General features: G+C 43.1%; 1 protein-coding gene across 8 annotated transcripts in view; it reads right to left on the bottom strand.

Annotated features, from left to right (window-relative positions):
- Positions 1 to 22,533, bottom strand: part of CUX1 (cut like homeobox 1) — a 259,697-nt gene extending 237,164 nt beyond the window's left edge. For 5 of the 8 annotated variants that reach the window (XM_081172847.1, XM_081172850.1, XM_081172849.1 and 2 more), the window contains exon 1: positions 22,285 to 22,533. In XM_081172847.1, the coding sequence (XP_081028973.1) occupies positions 22,285 to 22,362 (78 nt within the window). In that variant the 5' untranslated portion in view covers positions 22,363 to 22,533. The remainder of the gene's footprint in view (positions 1 to 22,284) is intronic. The other 3 variants (XM_081172848.1, XM_081172852.1, XM_081172853.1) reach the window with 3 other exon arrangements.
- Positions 22,534 to 22,555: the final 22 nt, after the last annotated feature.

Below are 22,555 nucleotides of genomic sequence, written 5' to 3'. Positions count from 1 at the left end.
CATTTGTTTGTCACATTCAAAAAAGTCTCAAAGCAACTTAATAAAATAAAATACCAGCAAGCAAAATCAACCCCAAGCCAAAGGAAAAATAAAACAAACAAAACTTTCCGAGTGGCTTACAATTAAAACACACACATAGATTGCTTTTTGTCCCGGGATTCTAGGTGCATTTGCAAACAAGAGTTGGCCTAATATGAGATTAATACTAGCATTATACTGTCCGGATAAGCAAAAAGCTCTTCATGTCACAAAGCCAACACCAGGCAGGCCTTCCTGGGGAGAGCATTCTATAGACGTGATAAAAAAGAATAGTTTCTCCAATCACCACTTGTCATAGTTCAAGTGGTGGAGGAACGAACAGAAAGGCATCAAGTAGGATTTAACACCTGGGCAGGTTAATGGAGATGAATAGCCCTTATTCCCATACTAGAAATGGGGAGCTGAGACTAAGACACAGCCTGTGTTTGCACATAATGATAAACCAAGAACCTTGATTAAATAAACAATACTATGCATGCACCAGCTAAGAGGTGGATAAACAAACTAGGAAGAGGAGAGCTTAGCCTTATGCCTGAACCTAGAATTGTTACTTGTTTTTCCCTAACCAATTGCAATAGCTAGCCAACCTTAAACTATGGTTTGTTGTTGGATTACGATTCCTAGCTTGTTAGGAAGAAACTAACCATGATTCCAGTTCAGACATAACACCTTCCTGGCTGTTTTAGCCACTTGCATGACGAGAGGAGTGATGTGGGAGTGATCAAGCTGCATGCCTGCTTCTTCACCCATGGTTCTTGGCTTATTGCTATGTCTGAACACAGCCTGAATTCTTGCTCAAATTTCACAGATTTTAAGTTTCCCAGCTCTGTCACAGGCCTTCACTACCCAATAACTCTGAAAGTCATCAGAGCCTGTTTCTTAGGTCTTCAACCAGTGCTAAGCCTAATAAGCTGAAGACTTCAGTTCAATGTTGTGCCTGCATAGGGCAAGGAGGAATAGAAAAGTGATCCAGTCCCCTTTACTGAAAGAAAAACTGCTAACGGATTAGTCCTGCTATGCTGGACATCCTAGCCACAACCATCTGTATCACAGCACTCCACAAAATTGTCACAGACCAGCAGAATTATTTCTTCTTCCGCAACACCCCCTAAAATCAAAAGAGAGCTACACAAGAGATCTCTAGTGCTATCACACTCTTTTAACCCACTCTTATACAAGGCAAGTGCCCATGGCCATCAACCCCAAGGATCTCCGCTACTAAAGCACATACAGTACATATAGCAAAGGGCACTACTACTGCTTGTGATAAAGACACCCCTGAGCTCCATTTGCAAACAAACCACCACCCCCAACACCCGTTTAGAACACCCTACTAAAAGCTGCCCTATTGTCCGCTGCAGGCTGTATTGACTAATTAGAGCTGAACAGGCTTGTGATAATGCTCAGCTCCTGATAAGAATTTCTCAAAGCTTCCTAGGTCGATTTCTTTGGCTCCCAGCCAGGCATGATTACATAGTCATTCCACTACACAGCAATACACAGCCATTCCAGTACAGAGCAATGAAGCACCGCAAAGAAGATCAAGCAAACATGCCTGATCCAGAAGAACCCAAATGGTTTGCTTCCCCGCCGCCCCACACAAAGGCAAACCATCTCAGTTCAAATATTTTTAATCACAGGAGCAATCCTTGGTCAGAAAGTCTTCGCCTTAGGCTTGGCTGTCTGCCAGGATGATATAATCATTCTACATCCTGAGGGCTGTACAAAAAAGGAAGGTGCTTGAAACATAAGAACCTGCTAGGGTGACTTGTGCAGTGGAGACCAGAGCCAACTTTGATCTTTCTTGCATGAAACTACAATGACTTGTTCCTGATGAAGGGGCCTGCAGTGCCTTCGGTTCTAAGAAAACTCGAGACACATTAAAAAAAGAATCAGGATTTTCCTCTAAAATAAAAATTAGTTTTTCATCTGTCTCCACATTTGTTTAATAGACAGCTGGAAATCAGCCAGAACCACCTGCTGAGAGCCATGGTGAATTATAGCAATGTTGTGTTCACACAAAAAATAGCTTAGTAGTAGATAATGGGAGCAGGAAAGTGCCCAGTTCAAATCTGATTTCAGTCTTGGTACACATGTAAAGGCGCCTGATCAACTGGCCGTAGCTGGTGATAGTTGACATTCTGAATCAACAGTGCTATGGATTGGCATTATACTTTGAGCCTGTACTTCCACAAATCCTTTCTCCTTCCTTATGTATTCTGATTCCACTTATTACTTCCAGTTCACTCGCAGACCATAGTTTACCATTACATCTGATTTGGACAAACTATGGTTTGGCACAAAACCCAGGAAAGAGGCAAAACTGGATAAACTGGATATATGAAAATAGAGGGCTTAGTGTCCAACCATGGTTTGGCATTACATCCGAAATGACTCTCTAAGGAGCCATGCACTGAACTTCCTTCTCACACTTGGACCTCTTTGCTCTCCCCATTTGAGCCAGGAATGGTTAGAGTGCTAACTCACTCTCACTTATATTTTCAGTAATCATAGTACGGTCCAGCTTGCAATCATGATCAAAAAATATTTAGCAAGGGTCTGTTTGCACAATGCTGTTTGCACTGTGCATAGTAAAAATATTGGTGCAGATATCCTGATAACCAGAGCTATCATTAAAAAGTTTCTGCTGTAGTGATGCGATGGCCTGCATATTGTTTTAAAGCGACGATCACAATTTTAAATAGTTTTGTATTGAATATATTGTTCAAACTGTATTTTGTAAACTGCCCTGGGACATCAACTGACATATGGAACAAAAATTGAATGAATGAATGAATGGATAGATGGAGATGTTTTGCATGAGAAATCTAACAACCAGGAATGTAAAGATTTTGTGGCACTTTTGGAAAACTATAGCAATAGCAACATTTAAAGCCTTTGGAGAGATCATCTGCCATACTTCTCCTCCTGAAAGCTTTCATCATACCCCAAAGAAGTCATCTGGAAGAGCCAGCCAATATAGACTATCCAGTTGCCTCAGGGCCTCAAACATCTGGTAGTATACTAGGTAGCACAAACTGGAGGGAGCTATTCTCCCATTTAGTCACAATGGAACCATTGAAGGGCAGCATTTAAAACAGCCTCAGCTCCAACATCTGTAGCCAGACTAGTGATGTAAGGTGAGAATATTCGAGAATGAGAATGAGAATACTCTCGAGAATATTCTCTGCTAGAAAATTCTCCAGAGAATATTCTTCACAAACTGTAAATTCTAATATAAGAGCCAGTTTTACAACCCACATTTTAAAAATCTAGTAAATAGTAAGTCAAGCCGTGATATTGCCAGTGTAAGTAATGAATAATGATTTTTTTGATCCAGTTACATTACTGGGCATTGTGTCATTCTCCATTGGCAGTTCTGAAATGTGAGCTACAGAAAACTTTTTTTTTAGTTTTAAAAATGCTATTCATTTAATTTGATGAACATGTATGTATTTCAACTATATGTAATAGCCTTTTTTCTATTTTGGTGTGACCTTATTCTTAGCTATTCTATACCGTTGGCCATACAGTGTGATTTTTTTTACTTTTTTTTACAGAAAGTAGCTTTAATGCTTTATTCACTTGAAGTACCTAGGCCTACAATTACGTGTAACAGCATCTGAGGTGGCCTTGATTTAAACAGTTGACGTGTCTATACTTTTATTTAGTGCCATTAACTGGTTTTTGCAGTGCCATTCAATGGTACAAGGTGCCATTTACCAGAGACTGACACACTGAAATATATTATATTATTTTGGTTGCTATCTGAACAAGTTTACCCATGAATAAACATGTATATTAACTAATTATATCATTTTCAATGCATTAAAATGAATATTCTCTTATTTTAAATGAAAATTCTCATATTCTCATTGATCAAGAATATTCTCCAAAAGATTATTCTCGAGAATTCAACATCACTAAGCCGGACAGAACCCCCTCCACCCAGAACTCTCATGGGCTATCACTGCCTAAGAAAGAAAGAAAGAAAGAAAGAAAGAAAGAAATGCTCTGTACTTTCACCAAAATATAACAAGGTGGAATACAACAGAAAAGAATAAAATCAAGAAAATAACCATGAAAACATAATTTAAACATCTATAAATACTGATAGATTTAAAAAGTAAGTTTATATTGTAAATGCCTGTCTAAACAATAGTTTGCAAAAGATTTCTAAAAGAAGGGAGGGGATTCTTTGTACTAGTAGGGAGCTCAACAGAGTAGGGCCCACCATATTCAAGGCATGGTTCCTTGTGAAAGTCCCAAGGCTTCCAAGATCAGAGAATTATTGCTCCCAGTGACTTTTGAAAAAGGCTTATATGTGTTCACAACAAAAACCTATTTTTCAAACCTTTAATATGCAAAGGTCGCAGACAGAACTGTATGCACAAGTCAGAGTTTCCATAAAACTGCCCTGTCAAGAGTGCAAGAGGCTCTCCAATCCAAGCCTGAAAGCTGCAAGCGCTCTATTTCAGGTGTACTTGCAATAGCTCTATAAAGGTGGAGAGATGCAGCTGGGGGTGGGGAAGAGAAGGAGAATTGGAACAGGGAGTAAGTCAGCTGGTATTGCCAAACAGGGGCAAAAACTAGTGCACATCAAATCTTACTAGGCACTATAGTAACCAACCTAGGTATTGCCAAATACACTAAGGAACAGGTCGATTTTGCCAAACACAAAAATATCTATGCATGAATACATGCTATGAGTAAATGCTCTAACACAACAGAAGCAATTTTCTTTTGAGATATGCTCGCTATCTCACCAGCTTCAGTTTAATATAGTCATAAAATAAGCACTGCTCACATATGCAATGAAAAATGAGCATAATAAAAAGTTGCTTATGATCACAGCCCAAAAAGACATATACTCCGAGAGCCTCTAGTGATATTTCTCACTCCAACAGATCCCCATTAGATGAAGAACTATCACTAACGACTCTAGAAGGGAGCCAGGGGTGTGGAAGGTCAGGAAGGATTTGGTGCTCCTACAGCATTTTAGAGGATTCAAAGTGCTACACATACATTCCCCCAATACTGCTTGCAACAGCTCTGCAAGGTTCATGGAAAGCTGCCTTATAGTGTGGCAGAACCTAGCTCAGTTATTGTCTACACCCTAACTCATGGTGGCTCTCCTGGGTTTTAGGCAGGGGTCTCTCCCAGAGATTACCAAAGCATGGAAAACATGTACACTACCACTGAATTATGACCCTTTCCCTGTCAAAAGCTGAAGAACCAGAACTCCCCACACTATAGGACTAGCCACCCACTCTTAACTACTGAGCTAACTACCAGTATGACTATCCATATATTGCAGGCAGGATCTGAGGCCAAGAGAGAGAATGGCTTGCCTAAGGCCATCTAGTGAGTTCATGGCTAAATTGAGATTTGACTCCAGAGATCTCCGCCTGATAGCAAACTCTGAGGCACTGTGCTACATCAGCTCTAAATGTGTGTTCAACCCCTCAAAGGTTACCCAATTGACCCCAAACTCTTCCTTGGACATTTTTTTCCAGCGCAAACAAGGAAGCAAGTAACTGCCCAGATTTGGTCATGTGTTTGTGGCATGCATACCAAGTGCATTCAGAAGGTACAGTGGTACCTCTGGTTAAGACCTTAATTCGTTCCGGAGGTCCGTTCTTAACCTGAAACTATTCTTAACCTGAGGTACCACTTTAGCTAATGGGGCCTCCCGCTGCCGCCGCGCAATTTCTGTTCTCATCCTGAAGCAAAGTTCTTAACCCGAGGTACTATTTCTGGGTTAGCGGAGTCTGTAACCTGAAGCATATGTAACCTGAAGCGTATGTAACCCGAGGTACCACTGTACTTAACTGCCCCCACTTCCCAAGCTTGGTGACTGATTATATGTTCACCCTACTAGCACTGTGCTAACTAGAAGGAATTAAACCAAAAACACCACCTCTTGTTTTCATCCAGAAGAAGGGGAAAAAAGAGGCCAGAAACCTTAATGAAGCTTTAGTTAACATGCTAAAGGACACAGCAGGTTATCTCTTTCTGGATCTCTTCCTGGGCCACACTCCCTATTGCCAGGCTATAGCCCTTTCCAGGCTTGCTCTGTGTTCTCAGCAAGTGCTTATGGATGGCTGGAATGTGTCCCTGAACTGAGATAGTTCCTCAATCGCCTGGATGAAGAGATGGGCTGGGGGAGGGTGTAACCAACTTTACAAAGGTAAGTGTCACATTTTTGCCTCTCACCTCACACACCACTAGCATGTGGTACCTGAAAGGGGGCCCATAAGGGAAGGGTGCCCTCGAGCTGAAGAAGGTTCTCTATCCTGGCATTTGGGCAGAACTAAACTTCCAAAAGTATTCCAGAATTTCTCTTAACAGAGAGCAAGATAAGAAGTCATTGCCTGGATACTTGCTGACCAAATGTAGAATGCTGTGCAATTCTAATCCTTCAATTGCATACACAATATACTGCCTCAATTTCTGCCCTTGTTCGATCTGAATACAGCAGCAGAAAACCCATCAGCTTAAAAATAGTTGTGTGCAGCAAGTGTACACAAAATGGTCGGATCTTCTATAGAAAGGTTACCAGACTCAGATTCATTTCAAGCCAATTAAGGAACAGGAGTATGGAAACTTGACGTCAGAGTTATTCCTAATTACAGAACTCACTAAAGCACGGTCTGTACTTCTGCTGGAACCAAGAGTTACATGTTTATAGTAGCGTTCTAACCCAAAAGTCCATTCACCGGATCAAAACAGAGCATAATGTACACTGTAAGGGACTCTGCAGAGTTCACAATAGCATGAAAACAACTCACAAATGATTGGCATACTAATCAATTGCCAAGTCTACTGTTTGCCTTTCTTAACAACCAAACATCAAATATTCCATTGTCAATAAAATTTGCATATAGATTTGGGAGGGATGGGGGGGGGAGAGCAAGGTACTGTGACACCTTAAAGACAAACAGACATTGTGGTATAAAATTTTGTGGGCTACAGCACATCCTCACATCTGATGAAAAGAGTTCTAATAAATAAAAGCTTATATACCACAGTAAGTCTGTTCATCCTTATGACAGTTCTTTTTGCTACAAAAGACCAACATAGCCACCCCTCTAGAACTTGTGCAGAGCGCTACTTTTACAAGATCATAGTGTAAGTCCATTTTATATGTTCCTTTCCAGCTCTGGTGCCCAATTTCCCACAGCCTGTCAAATTGCTTTCTGTGTTCTGCAAAAAAGTGCAGACATGAAAAAATTAGCATGGAACAGTGCAATTCTGTCTTCAGTAAAGGACTAAAGGGCTTGCTCACTAAATCCAGTAAGATTTTCCTGATAGCAATCAGATTTTCCTGTGTAAAAAAATGCACACCTCATCAAGTGAGAAAACACATCAAGCATGGTAAATAGGTGGCTTTAAAAGACACTCTTGTTACCAGAGCACCATCAACTGTCAGAAAAACAAAAAGCTTATATGTTGTCTGACTTTTGAGTTGATTCTGAGCCATATTCTGTAGCAACAGAGTGCCCTTTCCACCTTAAAAGGGGGGAAGAATACTTGCAAAAGAATCTGTTGTACTTCCTAAGAAGTGCACAAACACAGAAAAGGAACAGTTGCAGACACTATTATTGCAACCTCACATTTGTGTATCTTATGATATGTACTATAACTCCCAAAAGAACTTCCTATTAACTGCAAATTGAACATCTGACTCCTACAGATGAAAATATTTGCAAAACCAATACTTGACTCTTAACTTTCAACCACGGAAGCTTCATAAACTTCCCGAATTAGCTCCTCCATTATTAGTTCAAAGAAACCCCCCCCCCCCGCAAGTGTTACTTATTAACATTTTCAAATCACTCCATCTACTATAGAGGCAACGATAGCTGACCACCTGGCTATAGTAAAATTGTGCCCCATCCACAAAAACTCAATGGTAAAAATTCAGACAGCAAGATGGTAGAAACAGGGCTAGGAAAATCACTGGTTTGCTTATTACCTCAAGCGTCTAAAATCCTAGCATAACACCTACATGCATAATGAAGCTATTCTTTGATTCTGAAGCTTTTAGCACACAGTGCCTCAAGCCTTTGTGGAACAGGTGGGTTAAACATTAAAATGGACAAATAAGACAGAGAGACAGAAACTACCAGTGGTAAGTTCCTCAGGGCAGGGACATGTCTAGGGGAAGAGGACTGGTGTATACAGTTCTGTGATACACCATGTACATTCCTGCCTGAAACCCCGGAGAGCTGCTGCCATTCAATGCAAACAACACTGAACCAAAGGAGCCAATGGTCTGACTCTGTATTAGGTAGTATCCTAAGTCCCTAATAATTTTCTCAAAAAAGGGGGGGTGTGCTGCTAAGACATTCAAATTTCTTAATCTTAAACGCCATCCACAACCAGAGTTCAACACCCACTAAGTATATTGCCTACCACGCACGCCCAATTTCAGATGTGTCTAAGCCCTTCATAGTTATTCAGAAAAGGTCAAACAATACTTTGCCAGATATACTGTAAAACTATATTCTCTGGGATAGGAACTCTAGATATTGTTCTTTAAGTTATCCCAAGGAGGAGCAGTTGTTCTCCGCTTGACCTACTATCGGATGGACTCTCAGCTCAGGGAACAACTAGATGCAAAACAGAAGGTCCAAGATTATGATCTTCTGTGTTTCTTTGTTTAAATTAACAGCAGCAGTCCACCCAGGCAAATTGGGATCATGACTACAGTGCTAGGAATGGAAGGTAAATCCTGTGCCCTTTCCATTTAAAATCATGCAACATCTGTTAAGGTTTTCCCCGGGGCAAATAGTGTATTGTGAGGGGGGTCATGATACAGAGGAAAATCCTGCCCCCGGTGCCAGAGTCGTAATCTAATGAGAGTGGCAGTTTTATTTAAATTTAATGGAGATTCTAACTCTGGATCACCCATATCACATTTAGCTAAGGCCAGTGTTTCCCTACACTTTTCTCTCACTTGAAAATTACTGAGGGTCTTGGTGGATCACTTAATAATTGCTCTGCCTGTTATAGCACTTATAATATGCTATGCTGGATGCTGCATAGGTTAAAACTGTATTTTACAGACACGCTAAGGACCATCTGAACAAAGCTCACAGACCACTGGTGGTCCACAGACCCCGGTTTAGCCCTTAGAAGTTGCAACATTAGCATTAACCATTTTTTATACATGCCTGGCAGTTTTGATAGTAAGAAACAATATCTGCTTGCAGCATTAAATGTTGTGCCCTTAAGTATTACTGTATTCCAGACTTAAGCAGTTGTACATGCATCTTATAACAATTTCGTGCGTGGGGTAGGGAGGAATCAAAAGAAAAAAGAAAGGAAGCTTCACATACTATCCTCTAAAACAGCAAATTCTGCCATCACCTGATTTTTAGTCATAGTGCTTCAGTGTCAACACTGATAACAAGCTGCTTGCAACATCTTCTATCTGCCATTTGTTAACAACATGGAAACTATTGGCAGAAATTACAAAGACACCCTTTTCTCCTCCAAGGTATTCTCCCTTCCCACGCTTCCTCTGAAGCACTAGAGGTAGCCAAACATCACTCCAGGCCAGCTGTGGAATCCAGTGCTAAGGTGACATGGGAGAAATTCATCTCTTGAACCTCTGGTGGGCCAATGTAATAAGCTCACAGTGTAATCCTATGCATGCCTAGTTAAAATTAAGCCCCACAGAATTCAATCAGATCTACTTCCCATTAAGTGTGCGTAAAACTGTAGACTTAATGTTCTTTTGAGAACTATCTTGAGATAATGGAGACTGTACATCAGATCATTCCCAATATACCCACGTCTGACTGTTGATTTAGAACCCAGTCCCATTTCAGAAACTAGTATTCAATGAAACACCATTTGTGTTAAAGTTTTATTGTACTATATGACTTATATCAGTTTTAGACTTCGAATAAAACACCCCTGTTCTTCTACCACATTTAAAACCCAAAACATTGCAGTTGTTTTAACTCAAAAGAGAATGAGAGTGAGAGATGGCACCACACATGGGCCAGGGTTCAAATGCCTTAGGCCAGTCACACACCCAGCCTATTTTGGTGAAGATAAACTGAAAGGATTGCATGTAGATCACCTAGAGCTCCTTAGAAGAAGGGTGAGACACAACAACATCAATTAAATACAAAACAAGAGCATACGAAGCATCAGACCAATGGTTCATCTAACTGCTCAGTCTCCCTTTTTTCCATGGTGGCCAACCAGACACTTCTGAGAAGCCCACAAACAGAAAGTGAAGATACATAAGAAAGAACCTTGAAATCAGAGAATAAAACCTATGGAGAAACAGCTAAGGCTGCACACACATTCTCCTGCTATCAAAGTAGTTAAAGAATACTATGTAGGAATAACTACACAAATATCACATTTCATGAGTTCCCTGTGAAAATCAACTAAAAGTATACCTTTATTCTTCTATCACTTTAGGCTGGATCACACATCCCTTTTTTCTTGCACACAGACAATTGAAGCATCACAGCATGTGAACTGGTTAATAGAAGCAGGAGCAGTCCCTGAGATAGTAACTGCTTGGGGAAAAAATGTTATACCAAAAAGTTGCCAGTGACTATCTTCATGGACTTCGTACATTGTATTCCACCAGGGGAACAGAAGCACACTAGTGGCCAAAAACAAATCAGGAGTCAGGACTGCTCACAAGTAAGTGAAAAATATTGTTGTGCACCAACCTTTTAACCTCTGCTAGATGTAGGTGCAATTAATTGGTTACAAACTCAATATTATTGGTCACAGAAATGGCCCCCAAGAGTGAATATTACATAGTGTATAATCAACACTATAAATCTATTTGAGTTTTTTACACTGAATATAAAGCATGTCTCTCCTCTGATAATCCTGGGGACTGTATTTGGATGAGGGTACTAAGAATTCTGTTAGTACCTTATCAAGTCACTCACAGAATTGCAGTTGCCCTGGTTCCCTGTGTAGATATGCTTTCAGTGTTTTGCTCATGGAAGTAGTCAAACAGCATAAATTGGGCAAGTGAGAAGAGATTCTCTTTTACACCTAATAAATATTCATTTTGCATTTTAATAAGTTACAGTGTTTTTCACTGCACAGGTAAGGTTGTCAACCTGCTTTTCTGCTTTCTTGTCAACTTCAAATATTTCACTTTTAGGTTTTGGCAGTATTCTGTACCTACAACAGCCCTTCCCCACCCACCTCATCTCCTCATGAACCTTTCCCTTTGGATTTGTTTTCCAACTAGCTTGCTTTTGCTGGATACAGCCATCTTTAAGTCCCCTTATTTCCCAATAATGAGATATACTCTGAGAGAAGTACACTAGAGCAGTTAAGGTGGAAATGGTTGTGTGAACAAGGGCAAACATTCTTCTGTTCCAGGACCCCTGCAATTTCTACTAGTTCAGGGTTGGGGTGGCAGCTGCTGTCAGATGAGAAAGGAGGGTCTTGGCCCTGCTCCTTTGCCTTTAGGGGCCAGAGAGGGGGAAGCAGTCCCACTGGCTCCTTGCCCTGCCCCATCGGTCACGCCTCCACTATTGGCAGCAGACCCACACGCCTCAGAGAAGATCACACTTCCACATGCACCCGTCTTGTAGGGAGAAGTTGCATTGTGTGTGAGCATGCCATGTCTCACTTTTAAAAGCTGGCAGGAGGGGTATGACAGTTTGTAAAGAGGGCTTGACCTGTACTATTGAAGCCTTGAATACAGCTTCCTTACTTTCTCGGACATTAAAGAGATTCTGTTGTACTATTTGGGATGGAAGCCTTGACAGTCATTCCCACAAAGTTCTCTTATTAAGCTTGTTAATTAGAGTTTGCCACTAAAGGTATTAATTTGTTAAAAATGGAGCACAGAGGAAGAAACAAAAAAACACAGATCACATGAAGTTAATATCTGACTACCCGGAAGGAACTGAGAATTACCTGTTTTAGAAAGCAAATTCACCAGGAGGAGAAACAACACCATTTTCTAACTCTTGACAACTAATGCTTTATTTCAGCACCTGTATCAAAAAGCGAACAAGAACCTCTGCTGCAGATGATAATATATCTATGCAAAATGAGAGCTGATGTAAAGGAATGGCCAAAGGCAACTCCACTCATGACAACTGCTGCAGGTAACAGTGCGAGACCAGTGTCTTCTTGTTACTCATTTGCCGCATCTGTGCACATGCATCTTTAAACACCCATGCACATGTTTCTGATATACCTAAGCTAATGAGGATCCCCAGACAGATATATAAAAGCATGAACAATGCCCTCACTTTATGGGTTTGCTGTGAGCAAGAAAACAAAACAAAAACTGACTGCAGTCTCCTGCAGCACATCTTCATGTGTAGAGTTACCCTAAGAGGTAGGATGTCCTTGGTTCCAGTTTCATCTCAGGTAGGAACTTGCTATAGATGGCCTTAAGCAATGCACTGTTCTCTCAGCCTAAGCCTGCCCCTCCTATCAGCAATATAATACTGGGTTGCTATAAGGATTACTGAGGCAATCTACACAAAGCACTTTGAACATTCTGGGAAAGGACTATATAAATTTCAAGTCTTAATTGTATCCAATTTTGGGCAAACTGCTTTTTAAAAAAACCCAGGGCAAAAAAATATCAAAACATTCCCTGTTTCTCTGCATATGAAACACCCTACTTATGTTGGGGAAGATAGTTCTTTTATATTGAAAGAAGAACTGGAATCTGTGGACGTCTTTCCAACTGCAGCAACATCAGGAACTAGAGACATCCTTGAGTGCCATGGCCCAGCATTTTAACTGTCCACTTAAGTATTTAAAAGGCAAGCTCATCACCATGGCATTCAAGTGCCTCCAGGGTTCTGCCTGCACTACCAAGTTTATTATTAATCCAATGACTACCCCCTCCAGCCGTTATTAAACACAATTTGGCAACCAGTTACTATGTCAGCAGTGTTCAATACCCAATTTAGAAAGTGCAATTGTCCTAGAGCAGAGCTGGCTGGCCATTGCTCACTGAACAGTTCTGGTTTCCAAGAGAAGGGATATGTTTCGCATCCTTGGCCCTTCAGTCTTCCTTTCCAACCCCACAGAAAATGTCTGTACAGAAAGGCTTGCTGAAGGCCTTTATTTCAACAAGCATATCCCCCAAAGAAAAGGTTTCCCACTCCTGTCCCAGAACAATGCTGAAAGTACCTTCCTCATGTAAAGAAAGGTTTGATCAAAAGTAAAAGGAACATTGAATATGTCAGGCCCAACAAGATGGTATGAATTAGCTGAAGAGCATCAGCCAGGCAAAACGGGAAGGCCCTCACCATCCACAGGGCCATTTGCAGCCCACATAACGGAGCACGCAACAACCAATCCACTGCTTCAGCATAAATGTTTACCAGCTCCCATCCTGAGAATAGAAATAAAATCAGACAAAGTTCTGCTTCAAATTAGTTCAGATTGGATAACCTAACTCCAGGAAAGACCACCTGTGTTGATGGAGAAAGCACATATTATTTGGACCCAGGTTCAAATTCCCACTCAAGTCATGAAGCTTAATGGACAGGCCTTAGGTAAACCAAACTGTCTCAGCCTAGCTGAGCCTATAGCACTGTGGGACAGTGGGAAAGCACAGAAGCCGAAAAGTTATTTATGTTCGTAGAACAGGATATACACTTCTGTTAACCACAAAGTTCCCACAGAAGCCATGATTCTTCCCTGAACCAAGAACACGATTCAAATTTTTGGTAGCATCCAGATCCCCAGATGAAAACGCAACATACACAAGTACTTACATGAGGTTAAGAGGGAGATTACATACTATGAAGCAATGTCTCTCCAGTGCCGGGGGTTGCCTGGAGGTGGCATTAAACAAATCCAGAGGTGAAATTTGTGACAAAAGGTAGAGGCACTTATGTACAAAATCATACTTTTAGAAGCTATTTCATATGAGGAATGGGCAACATGTAGCCCTCCAGATGCTGCTGGACTTCAACTCCCATCATTCCTAGCCATCATGGCCACTGGTCAGGGATGATGAATGCTGTAGTCTACCAACATCCGGAGGGTCATAGGTTGCCCACTTTTGCTATAGATCATCATAGATGCAAAAAAGGTAAGGAATCCAGACAAGCAATCTCCTTAAGTATGGTCTCAAAGGTGACACCTGAGCTAAATTTGGGAATCCATTCCATCACTAAGGCACTCATATTGCCAAGTGCAAGGTGTGAGTCCATATACAGGATGCCATTCTGTAACAACTGGAAACAAGCAGAGAGGGGAGCACAGATAATGAGAGGACAGTCCAAAGTCTATGGCGGCAGGTTACCCATAAAACAACTGTGCCTGAAGCTAATTCAGGCCCACCCATCTGTTCACCAGGGATTCAATAAGTTTCCTGGTTTTCTTGGCAAGCTGGAATAGCAAAAAAGAGGAATGAGAGAGGCATACGAAAGAACCTGGCTGGCTGGTGAGCCCTATCAGGCTGGGTGGAACATGACTTACACAGGCTGGGCTATCCTGGATCGGGAGCTGGTAGCGCCCAAGAGATCTATGGAGCAATAAGGAAAGTTATGCAGCTTCCAAAGCTTTCTATGCTGACGGGGGCTTCTGCCACTACACCAACAGAGCTTGCACCCCAATCTAACAGAGAAGCATCTGATAAGACCCTAAAATGTTTGAGAAGTGCTTGTCTGGAATAGCTGTCTCATGAGTAAGCCTTTGCCGTTTTATAGCCCTGGCCAGGCTGACTCTCCCATAACAATGGTGAGCTCATGAAACGGAGAGCAAACAAGGATGTGTCAGTCCCACACTATGCTCTTGGCTTTTTAAAAATTCACGCTGATACGATCTTGAGTGTAGGAGCCTGGAGCTGTATATTACGATGTAGAAGGAGACTGAAGAGCTGCACACCTTCCTCTCGCTGTCAGGTATCTGGAGGAGCAGTTTCCAGTAGGAAGCCTGCATACCCATTCTAGTCTCTCAACAGAAAAGTTTCAAATGAATTCCTTATAGGTTTTCCCAGGATATAAAAAAGGGTGGAGTGGTGGTTTAGAACCAATATAGTCTTCTATTTAGTTTCAAACTGTGGCTAGAGCCTCAGGAAAAATTCTACCTGACAGAGCACAAGTTGCAGTCAGCTACTTATAAACTTCACAAACTTCTGCAAATGGAATAGAGAAGGGGAATGGGGGAAGACAGAGAGAGTGGGCAATGACTTACTAATGATTCCCTCTATGCAAGATTCCCTCCTGCATGAACTATGGTTTTATTAAAATGATCCAAATTTGAAACCAGATCCTCCAATATCACCTGGCTTGAGAGCAGTACATGTGAAAAGGATCTAGGAGTCTTGGTTGACCACAAACTTGACATGAGCCAACAGTGTCACGCGGCAGCTAAAAAAGCCAATGCAATTCTGGGCTGCATCAATAGGAGTATAGTATCTAGATCAAGGGAAGTAATAGTGCCACTGTATTCTGCTCTGGTCAGACCTCACCTGGAGTACTGTGTCCAGTTCTGGGCACCACAGTTCAAGAAGGACACTGACAAACTGGAACGTGTCCAGAGGAGGGCAACCAAAATGGTCAAAGGCCTGGAAACGATGCCTTATGAGGAACGGTTAAGGGAGCTGGGCATGTTTAGCCTGGAGAAGAGGAGGTTAAGGGGTGATATGATAGCCATGTTCAAATATATAAAAGGATGTCACATAGAGGAGGGAGAAAGGTTGTTTTCTGCTGCTCCAGAGAAGCGGACACAGAGCAATGGATCCAAACTACAAGAAAGAAGATTGCACCTAAACATTAGGAAGAACTTCCTGACAGTAAGAGCTGTTTGACAGTGGAATTTGCTGCCAAGGAGTGTGGTGGAGTCTCTTACTTTGGAGGTCTTTAAGCAGAGGCTTGACAACCATATGTCAGGAGTGCTCTGATGGTGTTTCCTGCTTGGCAGGGGGTTGGACTCGATGGCCCTTGTGGTCTCTTCCAACTCTATAATTCTGATTCTATGATTCTATAAATCCCAACCAGATATTGTTTTTCCCTTCTAGTTCTTTAAGCCCATAAAAGGAAATCTGAATGCCAATCCAGACAACTTGATAACTCAAAGCCACTGAACTGACTGAATTTTTACTTCAGTGGAACTATCTCAGCATAAGAATAGCAAACCATGGTTTGTGTCATACACCAGTCTGTAACTGAGGCACCACATGTGAAAAGTCTTCCATACGCCTATCATGGCTACCAATTCTAACCACAATTGCAAGAGCCCCTTCGTTTCAGCCATCCTGTTTCATTGTATTCAAACAATGAGAGACCTACAACCTCACTTGTGTGGGCAGACATATACCCCATTGCTGAGGGGTAAGAGTTGGGGGTGACAGAAGTAGATCAGGGCAAAGGAGCCAAGCCAAATAACAAGGATAGAAAAGCGCCTGGCAGCATTTATTTTCTTCTCCTGCTTTGGTTGCTCAAGAAAGAAAGAGGTGTTGCCAGAAAGGTGTGCAGGGGCAACATACCCTCTCCTCCTTAGAATCACAGGGCAAGGAGAGGAGACGAAGACAGCTAGCCAGGAGATAGACCATAAGAGGTTCTCAGAACCAATAGCCAATACAAGGTCATAGAGGCTTCTGTGAATACTGTGACTTGTACAGAGGGTGGCAATTGTTTTCTATACAAGGTAATCAACAAAGTTTTATTCAGAGCAGAACGAACGAGGTTTGTGGTCCTAACCGTTAGGTTCAGTAATTTCAGTGTATACTCTAAGTAAAACAAAGTTGGAAACTTAGTTGTCTGTCATTTCTAAAGGTAGGACAGTAGCCTCCCGTCTTCCAGTGAGACAGCCAATTAAGGAAAAAAGCCTGGATACACAACACCTAAGACAGATAAATATGAACCATTTTGTGTACAAATTTAATAATCAAACAGAACTCTCCGCCAGTATTGCCAGAAGGTTTCAAGAAAAACCCAGCACTACTGAGAACAGGGTCACATTTAGTTTGACAAAAACAAGATTGAAGTTTACACAAATGTGTCAAACCAAGTTTTACAGTAGGCACAGGAATTAAGCTGAGCTATTTTTACAAAGCAAGAACAAAAACAATTTATCAATCTGCCATTTGGCTGCATTCTTTGCTAAAATTTCCATATGTTTAAACTTTGAGATGATCATTTTAATCAATAAATAGTAGTTCAAGCGTCATGATTTCCCCCTCCATGAAAACCATATTTCTATAACTACCTCTGCAGTAGCAAACAAAACATTTTGGGATAATTCTCTTGGGATTTGCAAACTTTTCCATTCAGAACAATTACGACGCACACAGGCAAAAGTGAGCTCAGCTACAATTAAAGTTGTCAGACCATGTTTAACTACATCTTAATCTAATCCATTTTATTTTATACAATCCTGCATCTGGATCTCATTTCCTGAATTCCTGTAGGTATTCTGGGTCACTCTTACAAACCCTTTCAAGTAGAGAAAGTTCAGCCAAGTCTACCTTAATCCAAAACTTTAAAAAAAAACATTGGAAGAAAAAGAGCAAAGCAAGGAGATATTTTGCCCTATCTCCTAATCCTTCTGGAAATCAAAGAGCACTAGTATTTTCCATCAGACAATAGACAGTAGTTAAACAGCACATTACATTTGTCACCCCCAGAGTACTTTTCAAGGGTTAAGCACTTCAGTTCTTGTAGAGCAGCACAATCATCACTCCCCCCCCCCCGCCATAGCTGCCCAAAGTTTTTCTATCATTTCTCAGAGCAATATACACCTCAATCCAGCACCCTGCCCTTCACACAAACACACACACCACCTTTAACTCTACTTCAGCTATGCCAAACATCTCTGTAAGCATTACTTCCGGCTCCTTCAGCTCTCAGCTTCAACAGGGACATTGGCTGAGCAGACTACCCAGCAGGGGATAGAAGAAAGGGAGGGGAAAGACCAGCTTTCTAGCCAAATTAATTTTCACGTCAGGCACTTAAAGAGGCTGGACACAATTTCCCTGGTACAGATCAGCCAATCCATACCGCAAGAGAACATTGATCGACAGGGAAGACACCTATTAATTTGGTGCTCTTCCCCCTTTGCCGTTCGTATTTATTTATATAAATATATAAATATTACACACACACCTGAGCTGCTTTATGGAACAGTGCATCTGCAATCTCATCAGGGAAACACACACCCAAACAAGGCAAGAAATGTTTAGCATGTTTGTTCATTCTCTCCCTCACCCTTCTCCTAATATTACTCCTGAGCATGTTTTTTTTAAAAAAAGGCCAAAGAAGAGTTAACACACTGAAAAGTCTTGAGGTGAAAGGGTGAGGATGGATATTGTTGTGGAAATGGCCTTCCCATGGCCAATCAGCCAGGCCTTGTCAACACCACTAAGGACTACAAAGAGATAAGGAGGTAACATCAGCATTTATAGCCCCCAAAACAAATCAGCATGGAGCCCAAATTCCATGCAGGATGACAGCAAACAAAGGAGTAACTACCATACATTCAGGTGTGGGGTTGCCTAAATACACACCTGGTATGTATACAGGTATATACATACAGGTAGCCAGGAGCTTCTACCCCATGTAAAATAAAATTAAGTCATATCCCCAAGCAAACCCAAAGCCAGAACTAGAGAGAGAGACTGGAACTTTGCATAAACACCTTCCCCAAGCCTGACAGGTCTTCTGGAGGACAAAGGACTTCCTGACATACCCACCACTACCATCACTGACACCAAAAGCAGGTCTCTCACCCATCTCAACCAAGACTTAAAGGAGCACCTCCCTTATCCTCCCTGGATGCCCAGCATCAGGTTCAACTCCACAAGAATGGGGAAAGAGGGGTGGGATGCAAAAGAAGGGGAGGAAGAGTTTGGGGAAATGGGCAAACACACACACACACACACACACACACACTCTTACAGATGTAAAATGTCTGAAGGAGGAGAAAGAAAAAAAAGGAGGCCATGCCTGCCCAGGTGTGAAGTGACACAGAATCCCTTTCTCCAAACTGCAAAAGGGAACACCAAGACAGTACAAGTCCCTTTAGAAATGGAAAGGGGAACCTGTGTGCGAGGAAAGCAATTCACAAGAACACACAGACAACATCAACAACCCCTACATTTGAGGGAAATGGAAAGCAAATGGGAACAGCGCACCACCGGCCCAAAAACGGGAGGACTCAACAGGAAGCGTGTGGTACTAAGAAGCTCTCATGATGACACAAGCATCTCCTTCTCCCTGCAAAACCTTAGATGGCAGAAAAACATGGGGGGGGGTTCCAGATCAACCCTTCAGGCCTCAGCAAATAAACGGGGTTGGAAAAGGGTGCCACCCCATCCTCAAAGACAACCTACATAGCAGCAGGAAGGTGGTTCCTTCAACAGAGACTGAAAGGATCCGCACTCCATCACCTTCAGGATGGTGGTGGGATCCAGTTAGATGAGTTTGATGGGATAAGAGTTCTTCTGTCCTACCCTCATTCAGATCCATCAAGTATGGAGGGAAGAAGCAAAGGATCCCCTATAGCAAGCTGACAGGATTAAACAAGTCTTCCCCTGACCTTGGATGCTCTCCATTCCCTCACATGCGAACAAGGGAGGAAGAATTTTACCACCCACCCCATCTTTTTTTTAAAAAAAGCTTCCCCCAACTATGTGGGTGGGAACAAATAACGAGAGCAGACATCCCTATGAGGCGTGTGAACCCCCTTTTAAAACAAAACTGGGGGATAAGACTAAAAAGAGAGCCTCACAAACACAGTAATTAGCATTAAGCAATGTATACCCCTTTTAAAAACCTACATAATTTGTAAGAGGCAGGCCTAGTTTCTTCAAGAAGGAAGCCAATTAATTCACAGCCTCAGTACCCTCCCGTCTGGAAGAATTGGGGATGGGGGAGAAACATGAAATCCTAGAGCCCAATTTGATAAGGGGGAGGGGGGAGAAGAGAGAAATTGACTGAGTGAAGAAGCTAAATCTATCATTAGATAAACCTCACTCCTTTCCAGTCACACGCACTAGCCTAAATATAATCAGAAAATGATGATGTGGGGGAGGGACGTTGTTGGTTAGAGCCTCAACCATAGAGGCAAATGAGAAATGGGGTTCCCCACCCACTGCAGCCCCAAGTTACTGATATGGGGGGGGGGGAGCTCTTTTCCTCCATCCCTCATTTTCCTCCTTTCCCAAGCCAGGATCAAAAGTCCTGCAAAGTTTCCCACGAGCTTCAAATTTTGTGCGCACATGCAGTGGGGGGGGGGTGTGTGGAGAGGCCAAAAAAGATTCAGAACAGAAGCAGAAATATTTTGCTGTTGGGGGGGGGGAGCGAGAAACACACAGCACAGGACACACATGCAGACACGTTCCTTTTCTGCAACATTCTCCCTGCCTCCATGAAACTGGGTGACCGGCTAGGGAGGAGGGGGAAATGCCTGGGGGGGGGGTAGAAAAGAAGGAGGGGGTGTTGGTGCAGAAAAAGAATTACATGGGAGACCCACACCATTTTTAGGATTATTTTTACACCCCTCCTTAAAGAACTGGGGGACTCTCAAAAAAGGATGGGGTTTATTATTAGTGCGGGTTGAGTTTTATGGTGGGGGGGGTACACAAAAGCATAAAAAACCTCAGGAGGGGACACATATACATTTGCAAGCATGCACACCTATTTTGCTGGTTGCTTGCATGTCTCAGTCCCTCTGTATAAAACTAAGGAGCTGGTAGAGGGGGAGCATTACTGAAAGTGGGATGGATTTTTGTTTTTGTGGGGAGCAAGATTTTAAAATGATAAACAGCAGCCATCCATATGCACAAACGCACATATTTCCCTCTCCTTTACTCTCTTTATAAAACAGTTAAGCGGGTATGGAAGAAGGGGAGAGATTAAAAACAAAACAAGAGAGCCCACACACAAAACTTAAACCAGCTAACACTCCTCCCCCCTTTCCGAAACTGTTCAAAAAGATAGAGGGGGAGGAAGAATTAAAGAAGAGTGTTGTCAGCGGAGGGGGGGGGGTTGCAAAAACAATTAAGTACCGGGGAGAATGGCACGCATACATACACCAGCCTATTACGATGATCTTTCCTCTTTCTAAAACTAAGAGACTGTTCAAAGAGACTAATGGCAGGCACGGAGGGGGGGGGGTCCGCTGGAGGTGTATGGTTGCGGAGGGGGGTGCGCGCAAAAATCATTAAGGATCAATAAGGGAGCACATACAAGTTACTGTTATTTAGTCTCCATTCTCCTAAAAGTAGAAGGCTTGTCACAGAGAGACTTAGTAGCAACAGAAGTGGGGAAAGTGTTAGGAAGTAGAAGGGGGTATTTTTCTTTGGCGGGGTGGGTGGTGGGGAGGTTGCAAAACGAATTAAGAAACAAAGAGAGTTATCCCTCCTTACAGTTTCTAAAACTGTTCAAAAAGAGGTGGTGGCCCAAAGTGGGGGATGTTTTTCTTTTTTTCTATAAAAAAGTGTGGGCTTTTTTCTTTCTTTTTTTAGAAAGGAGAGGGTTAGAAAACAACTAGCCCCTTCGGCACCCAAAGCAACCCTAAGCCTTCCCACCCCCCTCAAATAATCATCAAAACCCACCATCCTCATTTTTTGTACTCTTGTTTATAAAACTGGGGCGAGAGAGAGAGACGGGGGGAAAGAGGACCCTAAAGAGGAAGAGCGCGGCTCTGTTCCGAGGAGGGGGGCCATTGGGGTTGGGGGTCCGTGTGCCACAGGGCAAGGGGGGTGGGACGGCGAGGGGTGGGGGGTCCGGCGGCCCAAGACCGGGGCTCCCCCATCCCGGGACAAGCCGCCCCCCGAGGAGGAGGAGGCGGCGGCGGCGGCGCCATCTTGTTGGGATCGATGAATTGAACAAAGAGGATCAATTTCCGATCGCGGCGGCGGCGGCAGCGGCGGCGCCGGTCTTATCGATGGGAGGGAGGCGGCGGGCGGCAGGGAAGCGGGCAGGGGCGGCCGGGCGGGATCCAGCCTTCCTCTGAGGGGGGCGGCGGGGAAAGAAGGGGAGCCCAGGGGAGACGGAGGAGGAGAAGCCGACGCCGCTTCTTGCCGGGACATTTGGGTTTTAATTTTTTTAAGGGGGGGGGGAGAGGCAGGTTTCCTTTTCTTCTGAAGGAAAAAGGGAAAATGGGGGGGGGAGGGTGTCTGAGGGAAGAAGAAGAAAAGGGGGACACGCAAACACAGCACACGCACCTCAAGGGGAAAGCGGGGAAAGGGGCGGGTGGGAGGGAGAGATATGGAGGGGGGCGAGGGTGGGGTGGGGGGCCCGGACGGGAGAGACCCACGCGCGAGCGGACCCCGGAGCCTGACCTGCAGCTGCTGTAAATCAAAGCGCTTCCAATATTGAAACATCGATCCCACATTGGCCGCCATCTTGAGACATATTGAGACAGAAGTGAGCGGCGGATCGAGCGAGGGAGAGAGAGAGGAGAGAGAGAGAGAGGGGAGGGAGGGAGGGAGAGGGGGCTGGAGAGCGCACGAGGAGGAGGAGGAGGAGGAGGGAGCCGGAGAGAGAGAGACAGGCAGGCAGGCGGGCAGGCAGGGGGAGAGAAGAGG

The sequence above is a fragment of the Podarcis bocagei genome, assembly GCF_964188305.1.
Source record: "Podarcis bocagei genome assembly, chromosome: 15".
NCBI classification, from domain to species: Eukaryota; Metazoa; Chordata; class Lepidosauria; order Squamata; family Lacertidae; genus Podarcis; species Podarcis bocagei.
Note: the sequence above shows the minus strand (reverse complement) of the source record. Positions and strands in the feature narration are given on the sequence as shown.